The following is a 27,186-nucleotide window of genomic DNA, read 5'->3' on the forward strand; positions in this document are numbered from 1 at the left end:
TTTTAATTAGTGTATGGGGGGGGGAGTGCATCAGTGTCACTTGGGTAGGTTCTCTTTCTATTCATTTATTATTTTTCCTTGTACTCATGACCTGGAAAAAAGAGACAATGCACATACTTTTGTAACCTAAGAAAATCTTTTAACAAAAAATATTTTGAAAGAAAGAAAGAAGGCAGGAAAAAGAAAGCCGAAGGAACTTTCTTCCATGAAAATATGAGCAGGTTAGAGCAGATCCATCTTGTGGCACACAGATGACACGTGCTGACCTGGCCTCTCCATCCAGCCCGCGGGGGATCCCTTTTTGTGGGGGGGGAATGACAATGTGCCCCCTCTTCTTTCAAGTTTCACCCGTGGCTGGGCAGCCCCCAGCAGCCCCAACCAACTAATCAATGGGGCAGCTGGGCAGCTCCTAGCCCTCCCCCCCCCCTCCGGACCCCAGTGCCTTGGCTCCTCCCACTTCATTCATCTCATCTGTGGTTGCCTGTTGGCGCCTGTTTGGGTTTCCTCGCCTGCAGCCAATAGCGGTGAATGTTGCTCAGCAGCCAGAGCCACAGCCGCCTGCTTCTGTTGGGGCGAAGGGAGGATTCTGGCGTCTCCTTCCTCAGCAGTCGGGCGGGAGTAGCCAACTCCGGAGGTGGGGAAAAGCATCCCTCACCCAAGCAGGGCAGCCCGCTGAAGAGAGGCCGGCTGTGGCGCCCCGCGGTCCGTGCACGCTGGCCTGAAGTTGCGCGAAGGCGGGAGAGAGCGGTTACCTCAGGGCTTGTGGCTCTGCAAGAAGCAGGTATTGAGGAGGAGGTGGCGCGCGCGGTGGGCTCGGGGCTGAGGCGGCCGCCCTGGGCGCGCGCTGACGTGGGCTAGGCGGGAGCGGAGTCCGCGCGCCCAGGAGCGGGAAGGAAAGAGGGGCAGGAGTAGGCTCCTCGCCGCCGTCGTCGTCCAAGGTTTGGGCTGGGCTGGCTGCTGGGGAAACGGCCCTCGTGCAGGCAGGTCGTTGTTCTCCTCCCTCTCCACCCCGTAACGTGTGAAGGGAGAGCTCTCCTGCAGAAACTTGAAGGGGGTTCGTGTTCCTCCACTTCTTCCCGGTGGGATCTTCCTGCAGGATAAGAGGCACCTGGGTTCTTTCTGTTGTCTGAGGATGTCGCGCTGCTGCAACGTGTGTTTCGGAGGGCTTCTCAGTTGCGCGGGCATTGCTGCTGGCATCCCTCGCCAGAGTTCAGAGCACGGCGTCCTAATTGAAATTATAATTTGAAAAACCAAATAAATAAATTTTAAAATAAAACAAGAGCACGGCGTCCTCGCTCTTTAAAGCTGCCTCCTTAAGGCGGCTGCCCAAACACCCTTTCCTTGAAACAACGAAGAGGTGGGATGGGAGGAGGAGGGGTGGTGCTGGTAAATGCTTCACGCGTTATTGTGGTCTGGGATGTATGTGGTCTATGAAAACTTACGCCCAGCGATAGGCATAATCTTCTACTGCATATCCGTTTTTGAAGTTCAAGGATAAGTGCTCTTCCTTCTGCAGTCAAAACAGCAGCCCCTGCACGTAAGAGGGAAGCACCAGCAAACCTGGGAGAATTGCAAAGTTGGCAGAAATGTTTTGGGGTGGGGGGAAACTTTAAGGTGAGAACCCCGGGAACAACTTTATTATTATGAAAATCTTTCCATGAGGCATCCCAAAGCCATTTACCATTCAATGAGGATTGACTATGCTTGGTTGGATCCTACCTGCTATACCTATAAAGCGCATTTTCCTCTCAAGGAATTCTGGGCACTGTAGTTTACCCCTTGGCAAATTTTCCCAGTATCCCTTAAATTACAGTGCGCAGAATTCTTTGCAGAAAAATGTGTTTTCATTGTGTAGTTTGCACACCATTAAAGGATTAGGAAGAAAGGTGTGTGTGTTCCCTGTGTCATGAAAATGGGTTCAGCTCCTCCCCCCCTTTTTTTGGCATTTATTTCCAGGGAGTTGGTGAGGCATTTCTGAGGATGTTCCTGCTTGGCTCAAAGCTCCTGTTGCTGGCTGTCCTTTTTGGGGTGGCCCACGCAGCTCCTGCTTCAGATGGAGATGAGCAGCCTGAAGAAGTACTACTAAACTTTCCCAAGGATGAAGCTAGTCTGAATGAAATGTTCCGAGAGGTAGAAGAGCTGATGGAGGACACACAGTACAAGTTGAGGAATGCAGTCCAAGAGGTGAGACTTGCTGTCCAGATCGATTACTACAGCTGTGGATGAGAAATGGGCAGAAGGTTAACCTAAATACTAAGCAGAGTGACTTCTTTTTTTTAACATACAAAACAGAACTAGTTTGTTTGAAATATTTGCTTGAAAACCCACAGCTGGGTTGATCAGGACAATGAGAGTGTGGCAAAACATGGGGGGAACTGTGTTCAGAGTTCCCTAAATGGTGGATTGGTGGATTTTTGCTTGTTTGTCAGGAATTGGACCAATCTGTTCAGGCTATGCATTGAGATAGTACGGGTTCTCTTCCTGAGCTACTTGTCTGGATAATGAGCATGCAAACCATTGGGGATATGGAAACAGGCTTTGAGCTATGTCCACCTTTCAGTATTGCTGCGCCAACAGTTCATTTATTTCACTTGCATCCTCTCTGTTCAAGGCATCTGTGAGTGATGGAGGAGTTCTTGCTGAAGGACATTAAAAATATCTGCAGGCAGCATAGCTTCAAAGAATCTTACAGTAACTGGGTCTCCTAGTGTAACACTTTTCAACAGAAGTTGTAGATGCCAGAGCCAAAAGAGGGGGTGGGGGAAAGAATGTGAGAGAACAGGGCACTTAATCACAATTCTAAAATGCATGCACCATGAGAACTGCAGATACCGTACGAATAAGTTATTCATTGTTCACATGAATCCAGGTGCAGAGCTTGGAAGAAGCAGGCTTTAGGCATCCATTCCTGTCATCTACAAATATCTGCTTTCACTTTGCACAGAGGAGAGTACATTAGCTGCTGTTCCCGTTCCTCTTTTCTTTCTCTGAAGTTGCATATGTTTCTTCTGGCCAATAATGCTAGGGTGGGAGTGTAGTTTGACCTTGTTCCCTAGCCTCATTAAACATTTTGATAATGTGAGGGATTTGCTGCAGTTAGTTGTCTGGGGTGCTTTCACACTACTACTACTACACAGCCCGATATGTGGCTCCTGCCCCTGCTAATTTCATGATGGATAAAATCAGCAAATGTGGATGGCTGATCTGCTTTTGAAGCAATGCTGGCAGGCTTATTACATTTCACATGCATTTTTACATTTACCTTCCAGTTCTGGATACTTCTAAGTATGCTTTCTTCTGCATATATGGTTTAGTAACCTTCCAGACCCAGAGACATCTTCCACCATCGTCATTACATATAGCAGGAAATGGCCATAGCTTTCCTGAGTGGCGTAAAAGACACTAAGGAACCATTGAATGTGATATGGAAGATTCATGTGAACAGGTTACATTGGCAATAGTAGCACTATATCCCATAGTAGTAGCACTATATCCCATTCTCATCCCATTCTATATCCCATAGTAGTAGCACTATATCCCATTCTCATCCCATGGGCGGGGGAGAATTATGCAAGGGAGGAATTTTGCTCAGTGCTTTTTTAAACTGATAGTTATGTCCTACAGGGCATGTTCTCCCTACAGGAAACAAAGATTTTTGGGAGGAAAGAGATAGCTACAGTCCTGAGTATAGTTACTAGTGAGTAAGCCTTGTTGAGCATAGGACCACCCCCTCATATGTGTGCCTTCCAGTAGACCCTCAAAGTTGCTTATGTGTTTACAAGTATTTTAAATGCTTGCCTAAGTTTTATAATAACCCAGCTAGCTCATCTGAGCCTCGTTTAGATTCAGGTGGAGATATTAGTTTGTATGCTTAGATTACATTTCTTAAAAAATAAACAATTGGTTGAGTATTCTTTTAAGACTTTAGGAATAAATGGAGCTTAGCTGCAAACTCAAATGAACTTATACATGACCTGAAGGGAAACATAGAAATGGCTGCTTGGAACCTATCTAGTCTTGAGTATGATATGACCCACCTCCATATTATTGCTCCAGAAACCTTACCTTTTTGCAGTGAGAGTCCTAACTTTACAACCCTGGAATTAAGTCCTGCTTGAATTAAATGGGGCTAGCTCCCAGGTAAGTGGGGCTAGGATTGTACCCTGATTACATTGAGACTGACTTCTGAGTAAATGTGAAGAGGATTGGGCTGAAAATAAAATATAATCTGTCTCCGTAATGAGGCAGAGGAGTTTGCTTCCAGGATGAAAGAATGGGCTTGATTGGTGTTGGTGGCCATTTTATCTTGGGACAATATATTGATTGAGTTATACAGCAAGGAAATAGTCAGTTCACAAATGGCATGGGATTAGTTTCACTTTTTACCAGTGATGTTTGCACTAGTTCAACTTCCTATGTTTGTTTACATTTATGCAACAATATTTCACATGCAATTTATGGTATAAGCTAAGGAACAGGAGAGCATACTTTTCCAGTGACAAAATGAGTGCTAGTGCTGGTTGCGTGTAGTAACCCTGCAACAGAAACACTTCCCTAAATGAAAGAAGGCATTGCTTGATTTTGTGTTTTCTGCATCTTCCCCCAACAAATGTATTAAATCTGTGCATTTGTTGTACTGGAAATTGGCCGGAAAGGATGTTATTGAATACTTGCTTTATGTCCCTGCTAATTGTCCACTGTTTATGATTCCTGGTTTGGGAACCTTTCCCCATCCTGTACACTGTTGCACAGAAATAATTCTTCTGTTGAGAGATTATCATAATGTCTGTTTCTCCAGATTTAGCCTGCTCTCCTCCCTTTATCCTGCTGCTTCACAGCATTTTTTATTCGCTACAAACTGCATGCCCACCCATCAGTTCAATTGTTTATAACTTGGCTTCTAACAATAAAAGCTTGTTCGGAGGAAACAAGTATCCAAAGTTGCATTTGAAAATGTCAGTTTCTCAAGAGTTACAGTAAAAGCTTTTTAACAGGGTTGTGTACGCATGATGTATTTTTCTTCACCTTTAACACTGGCAACAATCCAAAGAAGTGAGGGTGGGTGCTGAGGAACATAAATCTTAAAAGTAGCTTGTGTTTGAGGAGGGGACAGAAAAGAGGGTGAAAGTCTTACTGTCTGAACTTGAAGATTTTAATTTTTTGGCCAGCAGTTGTTGTTGTTTTTAAGATATGTTTGCAACTTCTTTGTGAAAAAGCTAATGGTCTCTGTCTTGTAGGGCTCCAGTAGTTAAATTTCAGTGGTTTTAATGGAGCAGCAGGAGGGAGAGAACAAGGTTTCTGTTTGTATAGTTGAGAGTAATCCAGCTGTTTCAAATTTGTTTTCCTGAGAGACTGAAATGAATATGGTTGCACTTTTCTTCATCCTGAATTTTAATAGCTTACTCTTGCATGGTTGCATTTCCTCCTCTGAAAACTCTAGATTGGAAGATAATCACCACACCCCCAATTTCCCTTCTTTCTTTCTTTCTTTCTTTCTTTCTTTCTTTCTTTCTTTCTTATACATCCATTGCTTATTTGAGCCCAGGTTTGGCCTAGAATCTGTGTCAAGTTCAGGCTTGGGATATGTGAAATGATGAATGCTTTTAACTCTATTCAGGTTCCTTGTCTCTCTGGGTAGATGGGAACAGCTCACAGTTCTGTGTCTGGGATTAGGCAAAAATCTTTCTTATCAAAAGAAATTATGTCCAGGCAAGGCTGACCCTTGGCACTTAGTTTTGTATATCAAGCACTGAGTACATAGCAGAAAAAATTGTTTTGTAAAGGTCATGGTACCTATAAACTGCCTCTACCTTCTGCTTCTAGCTCTCTTAAAACATTCTTCACTGACACTGGTGAGATATCAGTGTTGCCTTGTTTTCTGTTATTGGCACCCTCCAGCACTTTGAACTAAATGACAATGTCATCAGTGGGCTTGCCTTCCAGAAATGTGTTGACAACTGAAGCACTGGTTACAGCTTTTCCCTTTGCTGCAGGAATCTGGGAAATCATTGTCCTCCTCCTACTCTTTCATGTTTCATAGGAGAACAATAATGGTCCTTCTCTAAGTAAAAACTTTTATCTCCTTCCTAACACATACATTTAAGAGGGCTCTTGTTAACATGGGAATGATTAAATTATATTGATATAAATTTAAATCTGACTACTATATTTGGTTTTAAAGTTCTGCCTTTGTAACACTTCTGGGTCCATTCTTGAAAAAGCTATAGGTTTCTATGCTTCTTAACTTTCTGTTGATATAGTGTGTGTGTGTGTGTGTGTGTGTGTGTGTGTGTATGAGAACCAGGAAAGGAAATGGAAGGAAGTCAGGAGGTTAAAGAGAACTTCTGAAAAGATGTTTTTTGTTTTCGTTCTTATATTCCATGTTGTATATTTTGTATTTCTCATTCTCTTTTTTTTGATGGAAAACAATTGTTGAATTTGAAATTGTAAAACCAAGAAAAATCTACCGTATTTACACACAAAAAGACAGTCTGATTAGACAGTTTCTAATTACATTTGGCCTTGGACTTAATCCCAATCTCAGTTTAATTGCTGAATTGCTAGTTCATGCAAGTTATAACCCCATACTTTAGTTACTGGATAGCTGTGTCAGTTTGCTTTGAAATGAGACTTCAGCTGTCCAAATAAAAGCCTAAAAGTAGGTTTACACATTGTGAGTAAATAATGCCTTTCTTTAAAATGAGTAATGAAACAAACCCATATTGAAAATAATTGCTCCACAATAAAATATAAAAATTTGTTGTTGTTGGGTGCCAATCCATTCATTATCAGTAAAATAAATCAATGACACTAACAAGGCCACATTAAAATATTAAGGCAGGCCATAAATAAAGTCAGCCCACAGGCCAAAAGCCTTGATAACAGAAAGTCAAAGAGACTAAGCAGACCTCTCCATAGAGGAAGCCCTGCTGCTTGGGTTCAGTTATTGAGAAGGCCCTTTCCTCATTCTGCTGCCAAATTTATTTATATCCTATCCTATACAGATGCTTACATGCCACACAGGGCAACTGACAACAAAACCAGCCACAATACATAATATATATGTGCCTCGAATACTGGAGGGACTGAGAGAAGGACCACTCCGGAAAATAACAAACTCCAGGCAGGTTCATATGAGAGAATATGGTCTTTTAAAGTAATCCGATTCTAAGCTATAGATCGATTTGTAGGCAAGATGGCCAACACTTTGAATTGTGCTCCTAAACACATTGGAAGTCAGTGAAGGCAGTTATAACACGGGAGTCACACGCTTCCGATAGCTGAGGTTTCTGAACAGTTTTCAAAGGGAGCCCCATATTTAGCATTTTGTAGTAAAATGTAAGAAGATGATCTGACAAATCTAGTAATGGGTATAATTGGCACACCAGTTTCAATTTATGCAGAATAATTCCTGGTTACCACCGGGACCTGCATATCCAGGCTTAGAGATGGATTCAGGAGGATACCCAGACTCTGTTTCTGAGTCTTCAAGGAAAGTGCAATCGCATGCAATACAGTCTGAGCCTTTGTTTCCTGATCTTCTGTTCTACTGACCAATAATGCTTCTGTTTTGTCTGGGTTAAAGCTATAGTTTGTCCATCCATATCTGAATCGTTATTAAATCCAGATACCTACAGATCTTCAGTAGCTTCTGTGGATTCATTAAAAGACTTTTGTATCACAATGAGCATCTGATTCAAACTTAATTCTGGCTTTCCATCCATTGTATAGCTGAAGGTATCTTGGAGTGTTGTGTTAGCTAATTTGTGCAAGGTGTTAAAGCTTAAGACATGCACAGGGAGCAAAAGGAGGGTACCTGAGAGAGAGTACTAGAAAGTAACTGTCTTGGTCCAGAGGGTTTGGGAGCTTATTTTAGAATAGGATGCTGAGTAGATTACATCATTTGTATTCCTTACAAAGCTTTGTTGGCACTCTTAAGTGATTTGACTGTGGATGGCAGTCTCTGCTGGCTCTGTCCTTTGTGTTTGTTTCCATTTTTCAATTGTTTTAATCCTATTTTGCTTATGTCACCAGGGAACTTATTTTATGGGAAGACTGAAAATGTAATAATAATTACAGAAACTGGTATATTAACAGCCCTTTGCAATGATCTGTCAGATAGGTTGTTAGTAGAACAGAGCACTAAAATTATTCTTATGTCAAAGATGTGTCTTCTGCTGTGTGACAAACTACACCTTTAATTCAAAGATGTGTCTTACAGCAGATGAAAAGAAATGATTTTGTTGCCTGCACTTAATATATTCTGGATGTGATTAGGCCCCTGCTAAATACTTTTCTTTACAATGTGTGAACTCCCATTTCAGTGGAAAACAGACCTCTAGGAAGAGTTTCCTGTAATGTAGGAACAGCTAAGTATCATTCCACATATGCCAGAATTTCCATCATATGATCCTTCAGTGTATTAGGTTTACACAGTAAGAACACTTTTCCTTTTTCCATAACACTGTAGCTTGGTTTTGGATATTTCAGCACACAAGAATGTAAGTGATAGTAGTTAATGGAAAGGAGAGTTGGTAAGGAATATAAACAATGTCCACCCAAGTCTACAATTCTGATTTATAACACATCACATGCTTTCCCTAAAGTTGAACATGTGACATACATTGTTAAAATTGCTGCAACCCCGAACAGAGTCTGTGTCCTTTGTGCTGAAGAACTGAGCAGTGTACTTATGCACATGGGAAGATGGGAGTGTTTATTCATGAGTATAGTTTGGCTCTTATTTGGAAAATAAGAGCCAACCCAGTTAGCCCATTCTGCTATCTGAAGCCAGAGCAAGGAATCCCACTATCATAACAGGGCTTTCCCCCTCTCCACCTGTGTACCTCCTCCCCCAAAACTGCTCTGGATGGTCTTGTAAATCTTCAGAACTGCACACAGTAGAAGGAGAAGGGCTTTCACTCCATTGGGCAAACAGGAACCAGTTGCACTGATGGAATGGTCTCCTTAGTAGTATGTTGAATTCCATCCTTAATATGTTCAGTAATAATCTGTGCTGCCAATAAACTCTTATGGATTGGCATACTGTTTGTGTTAAGACCTGATACCTGGTTATGTGAACATCTCCTTGCCCTGAATTCTGGACCCTTGTAATAGGTTAAACTGGTCCTGATCTATCACCATGAGTACACTGACAGCGGAATAAGAGGACATGGCTAAACTGTTTATTCATGAAGTGGGAATGAATATTGAATTTCTCACACTTCTAATCTTACCTGTGGTTCCTACCACAAATAATATAAAAAGCTTGTTCACAAGTCCCAACTCCTGTTTTTGAATAGACCCAAGTGGAGCCTCCTGAGAGTGATCTGTGATTGCAACAGGGGTAGCATGTCCTGTTTTGCCACTTGAGGCTGCCACCACCATACCTGCTCCTGCCACTACCTTGCGCCCTGTTGCATACACTGCTGGCGGAGAAGTGCCACCACCATCAGCACCAATTTCAGGCAAGATTGCAGTGATCTGGGGTGATATCCTGTGCAATTTTGGTCAAGATTTTGCCAAAAACATGCACCACTGGTGGAGGCAGCAGGACAGGCAGGGTACCCATGGGGATGCCACCTGAGGTACTTCTGCCAGCTGAGGCAGCACCTCACCCTGCCTAATGACTGGGCTGGTTCTAGATTACAATATGGGTGGGTGGTGAAGTTGACTTGAGAATGCATTTAGCCATCTGCTCTAGCCTGATTATAGGTTTGCCTTCTGTTTGCTCAAAGCAAACATAACACAGTTTCTTAGTTCCATAGTTCTAATGTGTTAGGACAGTTCAAACATCTATCTTGGGAAGTACAGGAATAGGCAAATAATTGAAGAGGAGGGGTGGATTACTCTCTTCCCTTAACAAGCGATAACAAAAGCACAGCAAACTGACTTCTCCGTCAAACGAAATAGTAGCAAACAAAGGAAAAGAGAACTTTCAGTGCAGTAGTCTTTACAATCTCTTATCAGTGAACTAATTCTGTTTGTCTCTCTTTCCTTTTCTTTCCCATGAATGGGTGTGTCTGTCTTTTTCCTTCTCTGGAAAAAAATTGTCACATGAACATTTTTATAAATTGCAGCATTTCTAGGTTTGGCTGGACAGGAGAAGTATTACGTTACATTTTATATCTGTATACCACACACTCTAGCACACATCAAATACCCAAATGGGACTAGATAACTTTGCGTTTACAGTAAGCCCTCAACTTGTGCAGGGGTTATGTTCCTAAAGCCATGTATAATTCATACTTAATTTTCTAATTCCAAAGGCTACACAGTAGGTTATGTTTAAATCTGCAATGGATTCCTATTGGTGGCACAATTCGGTTGCTTAACTGCCTGGAGGCGGTTGGAGGATGGTTGGTGGTTAACAGATTGAGCTTGAATCCTGACAAGACTGTTTTTGGGGGACAGAGGGCAGGCAGGTGGGGGGAACTCCCTGGTCATGAATAGGGTAACTGTGCCCCTGAAGGACCAGGTGCGCAGCCTGGGAGTCATTTTGGACTCACAGCTGTCCATGGAGGCACAGGTCAATTCTGTGTCCAGGAGAGCTGTGTACCAGCTCCACCTGGTATGCTGGCTGAGACGCTACCTGCCTGCAGACTGTCTCGCCGAAGTGGTGCATGCTCTGGTTATCTCCCACTTGGACCACTGCAATGCGCTCTATGTGGGGATACCTTTGAAGGTGACCTGGAAACTAAAACTAATACAGAATGTAGCAGCTAGACTGGTGAATGGGAGTGGCTGCCTGGACCATGTAACACCAGTCCTAAAGTATCTTCACTGGCTCCCAGTGAGCACAATTCAAGTGTTGGTGCTGACCTTTAAAGCCCTAAAGGGTCTTGGTTCAGTATACCTGAAGGAGCATCTCCTCCTCCATCATTCTGCCCGGACACTGAGGTCCTTTTCTTCGGGTCTTCTGTTGGTTGCCTCACTGCAAGAAGCGACATTACAGGGAACCAGGCAGAGGGCCTTCTCGGTAGTGGTGCCCGCCCTGTGGAACACCCTCCCTTCAAGTGTCAAGGAAATAAACAACTATCTGACTTTTAGAAGACATCTGAAGGCATCCCTGTATCAGGACATGTTTAATGTTTGATGTTTTTGTATGTTTTGATATATGCTGTGAGCCGCCCACCTGTAGTATTAGCCAGTGGTGGCTGGTGGTGTGGAGGACAAAGCAGACAACCATATGCAGAGTCAGAGTCAGGGATAACAAGAAGCAGAGCTATTGGTAGTTGAAGTCCTGCAAGGCTGCAGTCCTGTGCATGCTGACATGAAAGTAAGCCCCACAGGACTTACCTCAGAGTAGAATGCATAGGGTTTTGTTAATCAACACAATATAATTAGTCATTACATGCAGGAATAATACATCGTTCCTATGGAAAAGGCAGCAAACATTGTCTTTAGGAAGGAAATTATTTTGCAATACTCAGTTCTAGTCCGGTGCATGTTTACTTAGAATCTAGCCCTGCTGAATGCAGTAGGACTTGCTCCCAGTGTTCAGATTGTGATTAGCACATTTTCTCCACACAGGGTTCTTGTGCTTTTAAAGCTGCAGGGGAGGCAGATGTACAGGTGTAGCTTTTCCTAGAATGAAGATTCAGCAAACTTGACAGCCTGCTTCAGCCATCAAAATGAACCACCATGTTTGAACAGTCAGAGATTAGTTGCAAAACTCTTTCAGGGCATGCAAACCTGTCGGACCCAGAGACTAGCTAGCTTAAGACCCACAGTGTGTGCCAATCAGATAAGTAAACAAGAAATCCCTCACCCCCAACCCTGCATTTCAGGTCCATTTCAGGGCATGCAAAGACCAGAAGACTACTTTGTTTGCTCTGAAGGCAAGTAAAATTACAGCAGTGTGGGGAGCATTGATGCTGCTGGCCAGGTTTGGACATGGCTGCTGCTGTCAATGGTCAGCATTCTGAGAGTAACTCTTGGGAGTCAGCTGTCAGTCCTTGAAGCTAATTGATTGTTCAAGTTAGTACTCACAGTCCTTGGAGCTGATTGTCTGTGGCTGTCTGTCATGGATATTATTTTTGCAAATAACTGTGTCCTTGCCCTCTTTGAAGGCTATTTTTTTAGTGGGAGTTACTTTGTTTTCTGGACAGTTATGGGATCGGGGCCAGGTCACATTGATGTAGGCAGAATGTAGAGTCTCCAATAATATACATAATTTGTTGAGTGGTGCCTATAATTAATAATTGTTTTAGATGCTGTCTAGTATTTATTACTTGTTTTGATCATGATTTTGCTAGATGGAGGCAGAGGAAGAAGGTTCTAAAAGGATAGAAGTTGACTTTGAGAAGCTACCTGCCAACTACCACAATGAATCGGACACAGATACAAAAATTGGAAATAAAACCATACATAGTCACCAAGAAATTAATAAGGTAAAGAGCTGCATTTTGTCTGTAATTTGTATTGTCTGTGCCGTGGTAACAATTGGATTTCTATAATACCTTTTGCACTGTACTGCCCCTGGAAGGCTGGTTGAAAGTTTACAGCCGCTGGCAGAATCATGCTGCCCATGTGCTAACAATATAGTAAAGTAACTTTTGTCCATTTCCAATATCTGGGCCCAGGCCAAGGTGTTGGCTTATTGCCTATAAAAGCTTCAGTGGTCTGAGCCAACGTATATGGAAGGGAAATTGTCAAGGCATTGAAAAAGGCATATTTAGTTTGAAGGAGCTGGGTGTAGACAAGCTGCGCAGAAATGTATTATTACAGTATAACCCTATGCAAGTCTACTTGGAATAAGTGTGATTGTGTTCAGTCGGGCTTACTCCCAAGTAAGTATGCATAGAGTTACATTGGTAGCCTCCTTTTGACTCGCCTTGAGGTCTGTGAAAAGTAGTCTAGAGATGCACCTACAATGGTTACAGCCTTGGACTGCAACACTGCCCTCCATTTCTGTTGCATGTTTGGTGAACAAAGCACTCCAAATATTTTTACATAGTAAGGAGTAAATTTCATGCTTTCTTTTTTAAAAAATGTGCGCCCCTCATATCTTTCATTTGTATCATTTCCTTGATGATAGTTCAAAATAATGGGTATTTTTAAAAAAATAGGGATTAATACATGGGGATTAGAAACACCCCATATCTCTGTTTAACTGAAATGAATTTAAAATATTGATTTAATGTACTGTGTTTATTTGCAATATTAGGCCACAGATAACAAGACTGGATCGACTAGCTATTCTGAAACTATTATTACATCAATACGGGAAGGAGAGAGCAAAAGGAATCATGTAAGTGACTTCTGCTTTTGAAAAGTGAAGACAAACTCCTAACTTTACAAAGATGTTCAGCACTGTATATAATGGGCAGTATCCATTCCTCTTGTCTCCCTGCCCCCACAAAAAAACCCTGGTGGTTCTCTCACTCCTCCAGAGCAGGAATGGGGGGCGGGGAGAAGAAGTTCCAGTGCAGAGCCCAAAGTAGTGGAACTGTTCAGTTGGATAGCGCCCAATGGCTAAACTGTTAGGGTTGATGGATGGTCCATTGTTTCAGTGATTCATATTTATAGACTGCTGTGTGCCTCATGCAGAGAACTGAAGTAAATAATGTGCCTCATGCTAGAGACAAGGTTCAAGTGCTTGTTTCTACCATGTCTCTCCATGTGGCGTGGGGACAATGTTGTGCCTCGGGAACATGTGTGAATGGCATGCAAACTTTTGGCAAATCCTGCATTCATTGTAGTCTGACTTGCCCAGTTTGCACAAAGGTTGTGTTGTACCGTGCTTGCATTCTGCTAAGGTATTTGTCACTGTGCATCCCATTAGCTAGGCCAGAGTTAAAACCATCAGGTCACTTGATACCTGAGCCATGGCATCATTCAGGGGAGGACAAATCTTCTGTTGTGATTTTTGGCTTATTCCCTCCTCTGACTTGCTTTGCTATTAGTAGGTAAAATTCTAGCTGACATTAAATACAGCGGTTGAAAAAACTGCCCACGTCTCGTGCTTTTAGAAGAAAAGCCGTTTGAAGTCCATATAGCTTTTAAAATGTTACTTTAAATAACATGGACACAAAGATAATAGAAGCAAAGCCTTATTTTAGAACTCCCCTCACAAAAGAGCATATTTCACACTCCCATTTTGGTGACAGCTCAGCTGATGTCCTTTCTGGCCCCCAAGTGAAAATATCTATTCCTAGTCCCTAGAACAGGAACTGGGCTTTTTGCCAGTACTGGCACCAGAGTCCAGTTCTTGGAAGGTGCTGTGTTGTTGAAGAGGCGCCATTTACATACACAGACCAACTCTTCCTTACTCAGATTTCAGCTGTGATTGATGGCACTAAGATGGATATTAGGCTTTCATCCAAGAGTTTTATGAACTTGAGCTGTGAGCTGATGGAGCTGAATAAATTGTGGCTATCCATTGTGGTGCCACTTGGGTATTTTCTTAAACCTACATTTAATATTGACAAAGTTTAAAATAATTTCTCATATTTTCAGTCTGGAGCAATGTATACTTTTAATTTTATAGAGCTTTTCTTGCTTTGAAATTGTGGATCATAATCCATGTTTGTTTTGTTTTTGATCAGAGGAATTCTGAAACAAATATTGGAAAGCCTCAAAAGATAATTGATAGCAATAAGTGATGATGCAGCCTTGAAGATGGTGCAGGCTTATATACTGGCGTTACTAGTAAATATACTTTATTTAAAATACTTAAATTACATATTACCCTACATAAGTGCAAGGCAGCTAATAAAAGAATATTAAAATATGATAATTCTAAAAAGCAACAAGAATAAAGAGCCAGCAGGTAAAACAATTAAATCTGTGCTTTAAATGTTGGTGCGTGTCATTCCTTAGTCAATTGGTATTGGGTTGAAGAAACTTACCAGAAGTCTGAGAAAAACCCTCTTTTGTTGTATGCTAAGCATCTGAATGTATAAAGCTAGGCTGCTGGGCACCTGTTCCTTGCTTCAAGTCCTAACATATACTGGACAATATAAAACATTAGCCCCCTAGTTGCAAGGCCTTGTCTTTGGGAATGTAAGTTACTAGAATTGCTTTTGAAGAAATTCCCCAGAAGAGGTGCACTAAGAAGCAAAGTCCCATAGCCTCTGTGTCTGCACTCTTACCTACGAGTCTTCAGCCTTTTGGAAAGCATTGTCTCTGTCCAGTGTTAAAGGGTGGGGAAAGTATAAAATGTCACCCGCTTTTGAAAATTTATGGGTATAAACTGAGGGTATGTGAGTGGGATGATACAGAAGTGCTGGAAGCTCTTGGCTCATGCAGTATATTCATGATGTGATGGAGATGGATGTGGGAAGATGACACTTCAGTTTCCATGTACTCATCATTTGCTGCTTATTGCTGATCCCAAATCAAATCAGCAGGTGTAAACAATATTGCAACCTGCAGCTGCTATAGCCCATCAAAAAGAATGCTGGCACTCTAAATTGAGTTATAGGTTGTTTGGTTTGTTAATTTGTTAAAATGCCCTAGCCTGCAGTAGTTCACTCCAAGGGGGACTGGTAATCAACTAAAACAAATCAATATAAAACAGAACCAAACCATGAAAACACAGTAGAAATTTTAAAGCATATAGGTGATAGCCAACTAAGTCAAGCCCAGAGTAGACCCAGTGCAATAAATGAACTTCAGAGGGAACTCTTATCAAATCTCATTGCCCTAAATAAGAAGCTCCCACACCACACATGGATCAGGTCCATGAATGCACAATAAGTAAATGCTGATGGGGGTGAACTAGGCTGTGTGTGTGTGTTTGTGTTATCCTCTCCTCTCAGTCCAGCTGAATCCAGTGAGTGCATGAGAAAGAAGCGTAGAGGAATGACTAATATAAACTGGAACCACTTGGATAAAGTTAAGCTTTTTATGTCAGCTAGATAAAATCTTATTTGTTCCCTTTTTCTGATTAAGACTTTCAAGGGTTTTTTTCAGCATCTTTTGCTAATGAGTGTTTGTTTGAGCTTTCTGGAAGGCTGAGTCACTGCTAGCTGTTGTCAGGAAGGCGATCCAGAAGAATACTGCCATCAAACCAATATTTTATTCACTGCGGATCTGAGCTTTTCCTTCGTCCTGTCAAAATAATTCATGACAAAAATCTGCATGGTAGTTCTGTTGCACTTGGAAACATTCCAGTGGAAAAAAGGTGAACCTATGGCCCTCCAGATGTTGAATTCATATCATCACTGGCTTTTGCCCATTGTTGCTGGAACAGATGGGACTTGGAGTGCAACAACATCCAGAGGGCCATGCATTTCCCATCCCTGCCATAGAAGTTGCAAGACCAGTAGAAAATGACCAGGTTTTCTTGGGTAGTTGATGTTTCAGTTAGCCTGGACCCAAAGTATTATTGAATACCAAGAATGCAGTCTGACAGATCTTGCATATGCAGTGCCTTCATCTGTCCCTGGAACACTAAGCGCTTCTAATGTTCAAAGGAGAGAACAAATTCTCCCACAGTTTTCCAGAATGCTCCATAACACTACTTGAGAGACAGTTTGCTTTTTAGAAAGAGTGTTTCATAAGCACAGCTCAGTGGTGAGTCATGGAAAGTTCTGATGCAGCTTGCAACAACAGAAGATAATGTAGGCCAGACCTTTAAGTCACAACGTATTAAAAATTAGTTATGTAAGGTGGCTCTGTATGAATCCTTCTTGCATGACACAAGGTAACATCAGTAGAAGGTAATTCTGACCCACATACGTAAAAATAAATATAGACAAGCCTGAAAGTGCTGAGCTTCTCTGGCATAGTGCAGAATGACCCTTTTTTAAAAAGTCCCACTTTAAAGAAATACTAAAATGAAATGGAATTTATGCAAACGTTAATAAAATTATGTAAAACCTGAATGAATAAAAACATAAACTTATGGTCAGCCCTCTCCCCATCTCTCCCTGATCTCTGACTCTCCAAGTCAGATTTCCCATGGATACCTATCATAGCTTTAAATAAGCTGTTGGCATAGAGAAGCTGCATGCACTATAGAAGACATTTGTCTATTTGCAGCTCTTCAAGTATTTTCTAAAAGTTACTTTATATAGTAGCAAAAGCAGACCTGAGGTAGATGAAGGTTACATACAAAGTTTTGGTGCAATTTACAATTTATTTTTGTACAAGATAATGCAAAAGGAAACAGCCTGGGTGCCAGTGAGGGAAACTGAGTTTTCTGGCTGAGTTGACCTCAAGTCTTGTTAGTCAAAGTCTCAAGCGCTTGTGAAATGCTTTCATGTTGACTTCCTTATAGGCAGCTTATATAGCTTATCAGAATTTAATGCAGTCTATTTCATAGAATTACACAAGTGTTCTTTTCCTCATAAAAGAGAGCCTTTGAAAACACAATTCCACCTAGCATAAGAAGAGTGTACAATCCATTGTGACTGGTAAGTCTTGAATTCTGGGTTCTTGAGGCCAAAGTTGCTGCTCTTGGAATCTGAGACCCATTTAAACAAGCTTCTAATATTAGGTGAGTTTAGCTGCTCAGAATCAGGACTTATTCTGAAGGTTGTTGACAAACTCAAAGGGGGTTCCCTGCCTTCTTATATTTTAAAATTAAGAGGCCTCTCTAACGAAGCATGACTTGTAATCAGTGTGGAAAGTTGGCAGTTCTTGACAACTAACTTGTTTTGGAACTTCAAGCTTTCTTTCTTTCTTTTTCTTTTCTTTCTTTTCTTTTTTTGAGATTAAACTATACCACAGTCTGCCCACCGCAGATACAAAGGGACTGAGTCAGACAATGAAATACTATTTGTTGAGACAATGAAACAATGCTGTTAAAGCAAGAAAACTGCTTTTCTTGCTTTCTCAACATTATCTGTGAATGATATTATATGTTTCTACCTTGCTGCCCACCGCACACAGGAGCTCAAGGTTGTGTTACATTATCCTCCCTTCCCCCCCTTTATCTTTGCAACAGCCCTGTGAGGTAGGCTAGGCTAAGTAAATATAGGTACATAAGCAGCAGCTCTTGCCAATAGATTGTGAGGGGTGGGGATGAGAGTGTAGGAGGCCCAATCCACATACAGTGTACCTCCCCCAGGAAATCCTGTTGGCAGTCCTAGATGCAGGTGTTTTTTCCCATTGATTGGGGGATGGCTAATGGAGGGGTGTATGCCTTTTGTTATGTCATGCTACCACGGCAACCACTTTGTGTCATGCAGTGCCCCTCCATGGCGGCCATTTGTGGCTGGTACCCACAACACTTTCTTAAAATTCAAAATGCACACACTGGCCCAGTGACCCCTACAGCAAAGAGTGGTTCTATTTTAATACAGTGAGTTGTTAAAATATTAGTTGTATCAAGCCTAATTTAGGCACTCTCCTGTTAATCACAGCTCTGTACTCTAAGAGTGATATGGAACATTAAGTGTATTTTGGGTAGACCCATTGAAGTCAATGGTCTCAAGTAATTTAAGTCCATTGATTTCCATAGTCAGCATGACTTATAAGTCAGTAAGGTGCCAACTACATAGCCAAGAAATGAGGAGGAAGCATTCTTATGATTCACGATTTCAGCATTCTTCTTGGTATAGCACTATAACCATTTATATAATTACAGTGGTATAAGTGGCTCTTTGCCTTTTTCCACATCATTCCGCAGCTTATACTGTCTGCAAAAGTACTTGGAAAGTATTTAAGCTAGAATACATCTGATGAGGTCCATGGCAATATTTCTAAGATATTAATCCTTCAGTGTGCTGGCTGCTAGTTTTTTTTGAAAATGTTTGAAACTGAAATCTTCCCCAAGCCTAGAAAACAAGGAAGATGTCAAATTTAAACACGCAATAAACTGCTTTGCAATAAAATCTTGCGTTCAACCTTTTGGGGAAGTCATGTACTCTTTTGAGAAACTGATGAAAGGAATCCAGCTAGGAATCCAGTTCAGCCTGAAATACGTCCATCACTTTTTTACTTACTGCTATGTAAGATGTTGGACTCCTATGTACCATTTGTAGCAGCTCTTTGATATGACCTGACAATATATTGATCTAGTGTTACTGAATGAGTGCATCCAGGGAGGTCAACACAGAATTGTTTTGCTGTTTTCTGTGACGTGGGACAAAGTTTGGCAAAACTCTGCATGTACTGTATGTGATTGCAAAAGGATATTCTTTACTTTCAAGTAATAGGTTGACCACATAGCTTTGCACAAAGCAATGTGTAGGACCGCAGTGTCCCAGTCTGCTACTAGTAAATCTTAGCTGCATATGATGTTATCGCAGAAACTATTTCTTCTATACTTACCAAAGGTATGTCATTTCTTTTCTCAGGAGTGCATTATTGATGAGGACTGTGAGACAGGAAAATACTGTGAATTCTCTGGCTTGGAGTACCGGTGTCATGTTTGCAAAACTCAACACACTGTGAGCATTGCATCCCCCTTCCCCTCATCTAGCTCTTCTTAACTTGGCAGGCAGGCTGAAGTTATATAACGGAACTATGTTGATTGTGTGATGCCTAGGTAATGTGAATAATAGGGACTGGTAGAGTCCAGGCCCTATTTATTTTAAGTACAAGAAAACCAGAGTGAAGGTGGTAAAGTATTGATGAAATGCCTGCTGAGCTCTCAACTTAAATTAGAAACATGTGGTTTTAATTGTTTATATGTAATTAAATGTAATGACAGGAAATACCCTGTTCAGCATGGTAGAAAAACATAACCGGATTTTTCACAGGAGCAGAATTCTACATTTAAGTCCAACCTTTAAACTAATAGTCAAAATAGGTTTATTCATATAAACTATAATAGGGTACTTTACAGAGGTGTCCTTTATCCCCTTTACTTTTGGATTTTTAAAAAAAACCTAGCTTGTGCCGTTGGTTTACACCAGCTTCCAAAAAGTATTCAAGAACCGTCCCACACAGAGCACATTACAGTAATCCAGACTTAGCTGCATTTTGATCAGGAGCAAGTCACCCCACTATATCTGTTTTTTCTTTGTGGTTTGTGTTGGTGTGTTTCTTAGGCAATGCGCCATGTTTTTATTTTAAGCTGTTACAGAATTACTGATGCAGTGATAATGTGGACTTTCAGAATTTAGGTCAGTGGGATTGTTTAATGCAGGTCTATGAAGACGTTCATTCCCGATGCAAGTTACTGTAGCCAGGTTATATTGACTGTCTTTATGATGTTGTGTGTCCCATGGTGATTAAGAACCAATTCAGCATGTGTGTGTTTATTTTTCTTTCCTAAGCAATGCTCTCGAGATGTGGAGTGTTGTGGACATCAACTCTGTGTCTGGGGTGAGTGCGTGAAAGCTGCCTCAAAAGGAGAAAATGGAACGATTTGTGAAAACCAGAAAGACTGCAATCCTGGAATGTGTTGTGCATTTTCAAAAGGTCAGCCACTACATCACTTTCTGCTGTTGTTCCTATTCTTTCCCTTGCACGAGAGGCCAAGCAAGAAACTACTTCAGTGTGTGAGCTTGAATTTCCACTGTATATTGCTCTTTACCAACTTTCAAGTTCAGAGCCGTCTTTCCCATTGGTCTTAGTGGTTCGTTGCGCCAGGGCGCTGGCCTCTCAGGGGCACCCTAGCGAGTGGGGGAGCTGCACGGCTTGCCGGCAGCCTCCCCTTTCCCTGCACACCCGCCAGCTGCACCCCACCAACTATATGGCTGGCGGGTGTGCAACTTCTTTCCCAAGCCTCCACAGGAGGAGAGCGATCCCCACAGAGGCTTAGGATGGAAGCTGCTGCATCTGCTAAAGATGGCCCTGCTCCCGGTCGTTGTCCTCCTCCTGCTTTCTGGCGAAAGGCGGCGTGCAGCCTTCCTGGGCTGCCTTCTCGGGCGCCTCGACACCAGAGAGCATGTCCACCAGCAAGTTTTCCTGCTTGATCGCCACCACCATGCCAGGAATTGGGGCGGTGGGGGAGGCAGAGGACATTTTCCTCCTCCACCTCCCTTGCTTTGGAGTTGGGGGCGCTGGAGGGATCTTTGCACCATGGCGCTGGATATGCTTAAGACAGCCCTGTTCAAGATGCTTTGGGCTACAATTCCCATCAGCCCCAGCCAGCATGGTCAGTGGTTAGGGATGACAAGAATAATAGAATCTTAGAGTTGGAAAGGACCCAAGGGTCTTCTAGTCCAGCCCCCTGCAATGCAGGAATCTCAGCTAAAGCATCCATGACAGATGGCCATCCAACCTCTGTTTAAAAACCTCCAAGGAAGGAGATCCCACCTCTCGTGGGAGTCTGTTCCACTGCTGAACAGCTCTTACCATCAGAAAGTTTTTTCTGAATCTTTAGTTGGAATCTCCTTTCTTGCAACTTGAAGCCATTGGTTTGAGTCCTACCCTCCAGAGCAGGAGAAAACAAGCATGCCCCTCCTCCATGTGACAGCCTTTAAGTTATTTGAAGATGGCTGTCATATCTCCTCTCAGTCTCTTTTCCAGGCTTCTTCAAGCGCTCCTCATAAGACTTAGCTTCCAGACCCTTGATCAACTTGGTTGCCCTCCTCTGCACATGTTCCAGCTTGTGGTGCCCAGAATTGGACACAATATTCCAAGTATGGTCTGAGTAAGGCAGAATACAGTGGTACTATTACTTCCCTTGATCTGGACACTATACTTCTGTTGATGCAGCCTAGAATAGCATTAACTTTTTTTTTTTGCTGCTATTGACTCATGTTAAGCTTGTGTTTCACCAAGACCCCTAGATCCTTTTCACATGTACTTCTAGTAAACCAGGTGTCCCCATCCTATATTTGTGCATCTGGTTCTTCCTGCCTAAGTGTAGAACCTTACATTTGTTCCTATTGAAATTCATTTTGTTAGCTTGTGCCCAGTTCTCCAATCTGTTACGGTCATTTTGAATTTCGATTCTGTTTTCTGCATCATTAGCTACCCCTCCCAGTTTGGTGTCATCTGCAAATTAGATGAGCATCCCCTCAATTTCTTCATATAAGTCATTTCTAAAGACAACAACAAACCCAGGACAGAACCCTGTGGCACCTCACTTGTCACTTTTTTCTAGGATGACGAGGAATCATTAATGAGTACTCTTTGGGTTTGGTCAGTCAACCAGCTACAAATCCACCTAACAGTTCTCTTTCAACTCACATTTTACCAGCTTCCTTGTGAGAACATCATGGGAGTCTTTTTCAAAAGCCTTACTGAAATCAAGATACACTATGTCCACAGCATTTCCCTGATCCTCCAAGTTTGCAATTCCATCAAAATAAAAATTAAAAAATCTAATCAGATTGGTCTGGCATGACTTATTTTTGAGAAAACCCATGCTGGGTCTTAGTGATCACAGCATCCTTTTCTAAATGCTCACAAACCGACTGTTGAATTATCTGTTCTAGGACCTTCCTTGGTATCAAAGTCAAGCTCACCAGTTGGTAGTTACATGAGTCTTCCTTTCCCCCCTTTTTGAAGATGGGGATAACATTTGCCCACCTCCAGTCTGTAGGGACCTCACCTATTCTCCAAGAATTCTCAAAGATAATAGACAAAGGCACTGAAATTACTTCCACAAGCTGCTTTGGTACTCTTGGATGCAGCTCATCAGGCCCTGGAGATTTGAATTCATTTGAAGTAGCTGGGTGTTCCCTTACTACCTCTCTTCCTGTCTTGGGCTGCAGCTGCCTCCTACCACTTGCTTGCTTGTTCTTCCTCTTACTTTGGACATAGCTGAAGAGTTGTACTCCAAAACAACTGGAGCACAGCAGATTGAGGGAGGCTGGTATATATTAATCTGTATGTGTAGGAGAAGTCCGTGGCAGAGAATAATCCATAAAATGCACATCTTGTATAATACAAAATTTGGCCAAATGGTAAAGCAGTGTGCTTGACAACTGAGCATGATGCTATGAAAATAGTACTTTTTTTATTTAAAAAAACACCTCTGGATGATTTGTGTGAGATTTCCTGTCAACTAACAGCAGTTTTCTTAATCTTGAAACTCCTTTCAGTCTACTTTGTATTTGCAAGGTTGTTGATATGGGAGGTTGTGTTTCTTGAGGCTCTGCTTTAGAGATTTTACAATGCTTTTGAGGAAAAGCTCCCATTGTCAAGAGTATGAAAATGAGAACTAGGCACTGGGAAAGTCTTCCTGAACTTAAATTGGAGAGGTAGCATAGTCCTATACACTTTCACCTGAGTCCATGTCCCTGCCCAGCCGTGATCTCGTTGGATGTCCAGAGGGCAGCTTGCTGTCTTGTGGCTTTTTTCCCATGGTCACTCAGGATGAAAGAGAAATTGTCAGAGGAAGAGATTTCCCATACAAATTATCACCATATGGTATGTTGGTAGCAAGTGTTCCCACTAGCTCTTAGTCCTCTGCCATCTGTAAAATAGGATTAGCATTGATCTCAAACAGCTCTTATGGAATGAAACAAGGTACTGTAAAGAAACAAGATAAAGGTAATTGAAGCATCTTACATAGAATAGATGCTGATAACGTTGATATCTGTTACTAAGCAAATTAGCTCCCATTTCCCTAAGATGAACATATCGGTTCTTTTCAAATAATCCTAGACATCATGTTTATCTTTTTGCTCATACCTTGAGCAGGACATGCTGTGTTGAGATTACTAGCTGCTAATGGTATGCTAATGGTATTAATTTCTTCTGAGTTAGTAGAATACCACCCTTTATCACAAGAATGTGAATAAGTGAATTTGGTTTTCAGGATGGAGATATGCAGCCTTTTGTTCCAACTGAGAGCACTAAAGGCTTGTTTTAAGGCCTTGAAAACAAGATGGTGCACATATGACTAAATACATGTGCTATCTTGGTTAGGGTTAGGATTCCTGTGGATCTTTTTGTCATTAGTAGTGTATTGTGTCCTTGTAACTTAATTAAGTAAATTAAGAAAGTTTTTCTAGGTGAACCCTTAGAATTTTTGGAAGGAAAAGGACATTGCTATGCAAACTCAGCTTGTCTTATATTTAAAATTAGGCAAATTTATATGTATCTATATATTCCTTATTTTACACATTCAACCTGCACATATTCTGCATGTGAACTGAAGAGATCAGATGTTTTACTGGATTTTCCAATTTCAACCTACAGACCTTCTGTTCCCTGTGTGCACCCCATTACCTGGAGAGAGAGAGCCTTGCTATGATCCCTCAAACAGGCTTCTTAACCTAATTACATGGGAGCTGGAGCCAGATGGAGCCCTCGATCGCTGCCCATGTGCACATGGATTCATCTGTCAGATGCAGAGGTAGGAAAATTGATTATTTTTCACAGCAAGAGCAGGAGCAGATCGTGTGTGCACACCTCATTTTTCACTGATGATAAACCCATTTTCTGGACACGTGACTTCCTCGACAACCCTTCCCTGCCCTGGGGCTTTCCAGATGTTACTGGGCTTTTAACTCAGTCTCTGCCAGCATGGCCAGTTGTCAGATCTTGACAGGAGTTAGTCCAAATATATGGAGGGTACCAGGCTGGGGGTGAATGTGCACACTGCAAAAATACTTGACTGCTGATTTGTGGGGTGGACCAGGTCTCATCTTCCAAAAAAACTTAAAAATACAATCCTACTTGTTCAGGCTTAAATCAAGGGCACAAATTACTCAAGACTAACTCAAGCCTCTGTGGTTTCAATTGCACTTAAGTTTGTCTTCAGTTCAAGTGGAGCTAAAGTGTATTAAAGAACCGAAACCTAATTTCCATAGGACATAAATGCCATGAATATATCAGATTTGCCTTTCTTTTGACCCTAACTGAACAGTGGCAAAAGAAGGGTTATCATTTCAGAGTTCAGGGATAATGGAAAGAATTTTCAGTAGCGCTGGTCTACTTTTGGATGTATCCAAGACAGAATTGCAAACAGGACCATAGCATTTTAAGGGTACATGTTCCAGCTACTTTTAAAATGCCTCATAGCCTGAAGCAAATTACGTTTTGAACTGGTTTCTCACACTTGTATGCATGATTGCATAGGCACTTGTACAACTGATCTAAGAGAATGCACAACTTTCTCAACAGGCACAGCAGTGATTCTCTGTGTGAACTCTCTTTCAATAAGACCCAAAATGAGGAGAAGCCTTTAGCAGTGGATGAAATATCGCTTCTGGATTTTGTAACCTCACACATTCCTGGTGACTATGGAGAGAGATTGATTACAGAAGTACAGGAAGGTTTGGATGAAGACTTAACTGATCCAAAGAAACTGGATCTGATTTTTGGAGATGAAATGTAAAACAGTTAAGCAAGTTAGTCACACTCACCATTCTAGCAATTTAGATAGTGTCTTGTTTGATAACTCTAAACTTGCACCCCTTTTCACTACTGGATAGCAGTGCAATAATTGAGAGTATACTCTACATAGTTATCTTCTTCTGCCCTTGCATGATCAGATGAGGTTTTCTTTTCAAGCTCAAACCAAATTCTACACTATAATGTCAAAAGTTGTCAATGGACTCTTTTGTGGACAAGGTTGAGTTTTAAACAAGGCATGATTTGAACTTGTTGATGGATAGATTAATTTAAGTCTATTTATGATTATTGGTGGTGGTTTGAGCTCTGCATTTTATGTATATGTTGCTTGTTTTTCAAAATTTGTCAAGAGCCTTCTTGATTTTTAGACTGGGCATTGTTTTTATTCAGTCTTTTAAAATATAACCAACGACACTGCTGTAACTGTGCATTTTTTAAAAACAGCAACTACAGGGACTTAAGATTTTAAAATGAGGTATAAAGGATGAGAAAAGTCAGTGTGGCATGTAATTTAGCAATAATTAGTAAACATCTCTAACAAAGATCTGAAACTATAACATCAAAAGGATAGTAATCATTCCTCTAGATGGCTATTTTATCCCATCCTAGAAGCAAGTTCTAGAAGGCATGTATGTTTTATATAAAATGCATATTTGCTATTGAGCACTTACAATAAAGCAGTATGATTTGAAAAAAGTCATATGGATCCTACTATCTTCCCTATTAATGGGCACAATCTAGTAATGAGCCCCTCTCCTAGTGTCATCTATTTCAGCCCTTACCTGGTGATATGACTAATAGGCTCACCTGCTCCAGCAGTCAAGCCCCTCCCTGAATAATGCTAAGAACCACCAGGTCCAAACTTCACAAGTAATTTATCCTAAACCTATTGTGAGAACTTTTAAACTTTAGGAAGACCCCAAAGTTGTTAAGGTTTTTGGTTACAAAAATGCCAGAAAAATGTGATTTTTCTATTGACTTGCCTAAGATCCAGGACAAAGCACCACCTTTCAGAAATTTTCCTCAGATGTGAATTCTGCCTTTGAAATCCTGGTAATGTCCAGGAAAATCTGGATTTCTGGCAGCCCTATTTCAAATAAAACCACTACAGATAATACTGAGCACATAGTAGACTATAGGTGGAACTCTTGCATTTGGAGGCTAGAGTGGAAACAGAACTCAGCCTGCTCCAGTGTGAAAGAGACAAAAGGGAATTGACTCTATGTCAAAGCTGAGTTACAAATACTGTGGCAGGTAACTTTATTCTATATTATAGCTAAGGGCAGTCTCTTCATGTTTTCTAAGGAAGGTACTGAAACCCCTTTTTTAAAAAGATGCCAAGACAGAATGTAGCTGCCAGATAACTATCAAAATGTCAATTCAATATCTATGCAGAAATCTCCAAAGTGTGTTAATTTTAAAGCAGTCAGTCAGATAAGGGGAGTTTGCAAGAGACCATACTCTTTAAAAGCATCTGGCTGTGAGATGTAACATGTAATACTTAACTTCTGCAGTCATTTCCCCACATAGAATGCACCTGCATGCCTGGCAATAGCAGTCTGTCCAATCCAGGCCATACGGACCCCTAATTGGCTGTAAAAAAGCTACCTTCTTGAACCAAGTCCTTGCTCTCCCCTCCCTTCACTCAACTATTTAAAGATCATAAGTCTGTTATAACACTTAAATAGCAAGAGAAAGGTGGGTTTGAAATCTGATGCTCAAATTACTTGCAACATCATTTTGTTCCTTATTTGGCTCAGCCTTGCAGTCTAGCATCACCATTTTTAAAAAAGGTGATTGATCTGGCTCTTGCAGCACCCTGAATTGCAACTTGAAACCCTTGTCTCAAAACTGCATGTTGAAAGCATAGGACTGACACCAAGCTGCATGTGACTTTCTTCCATAATCTGCTGCAGGGCCTTGATAATTTCTGCAGGCTGCATACTTTTAAGTAAACCTTTGGTTTGAAAGTTAAATCCAAAAAGAAAAACTTGGTATCATGAACACTAGATGAAATATTTTCTTCAGTCA

General features: G+C 41.5%; 1 protein-coding gene across 5 annotated transcripts; it reads left to right on the forward strand.

Annotated features, from left to right (window-relative positions):
• The first annotated feature begins 482 nt into the window (after positions 1-482).
• On the forward strand, positions 483-25,851 carry DKK3 (dickkopf WNT signaling pathway inhibitor 3). Of its 5 annotated transcripts, none has more exons than XM_053391076.1 (8): positions 483-781; positions 1,957-2,184; positions 12,258-12,392; positions 13,169-13,252; positions 19,251-19,343; positions 20,175-20,319; positions 23,998-24,154; positions 24,925-25,851. In XM_053391076.1, the coding sequence occupies exons 2-8, from the start codon at positions 1,981-1,983 to the stop codon at positions 25,136-25,138; spliced, it is 1,032 nt and encodes a 343-aa protein (XP_053247051.1). In that variant the 5' UTR covers positions 483-781; positions 1,957-1,980; the 3' UTR covers positions 25,139-25,851. The 5 variants fall into 5 exon arrangements, with proteins under 5 accessions (XP_053247051.1, XP_053247058.1, XP_053247068.1 ...); XM_053391083.1 differs by lacking the exon at positions 483-781 and adding an exon at positions 865-938; XM_053391093.1 differs by lacking the exon at positions 483-781 and adding an exon at positions 923-984 and having other exon boundaries at positions 1,961-2,184.
• Positions 25,852-27,186: the final 1,335 nt, after the last annotated feature.

Source organism: Podarcis raffonei, chromosome 1 (genome assembly GCF_027172205.1).
Source record: "Podarcis raffonei isolate rPodRaf1 chromosome 1, rPodRaf1.pri, whole genome shotgun sequence".
Classification (NCBI taxonomy): Eukaryota; Metazoa; Chordata; class Lepidosauria; order Squamata; family Lacertidae; genus Podarcis; species Podarcis raffonei.

Coding starts and splice junctions, on each gene's coding strand:
- DKK3 (XM_053391069.1), top strand. Junction 2,185..12,257: donor TGAGGAATGCAGTCCAAGAG/GTGAGACTTGCT, acceptor TGATTTTGCTAG/ATGGAGGCAGAGGAAGAAGG. Junction 13,253..19,250: donor GAGAGAGCAAAAGGAATCAT/GTAAGTGACTTC, acceptor TTCTTTTCTCAG/GAGTGCATTATTGATGAGGA.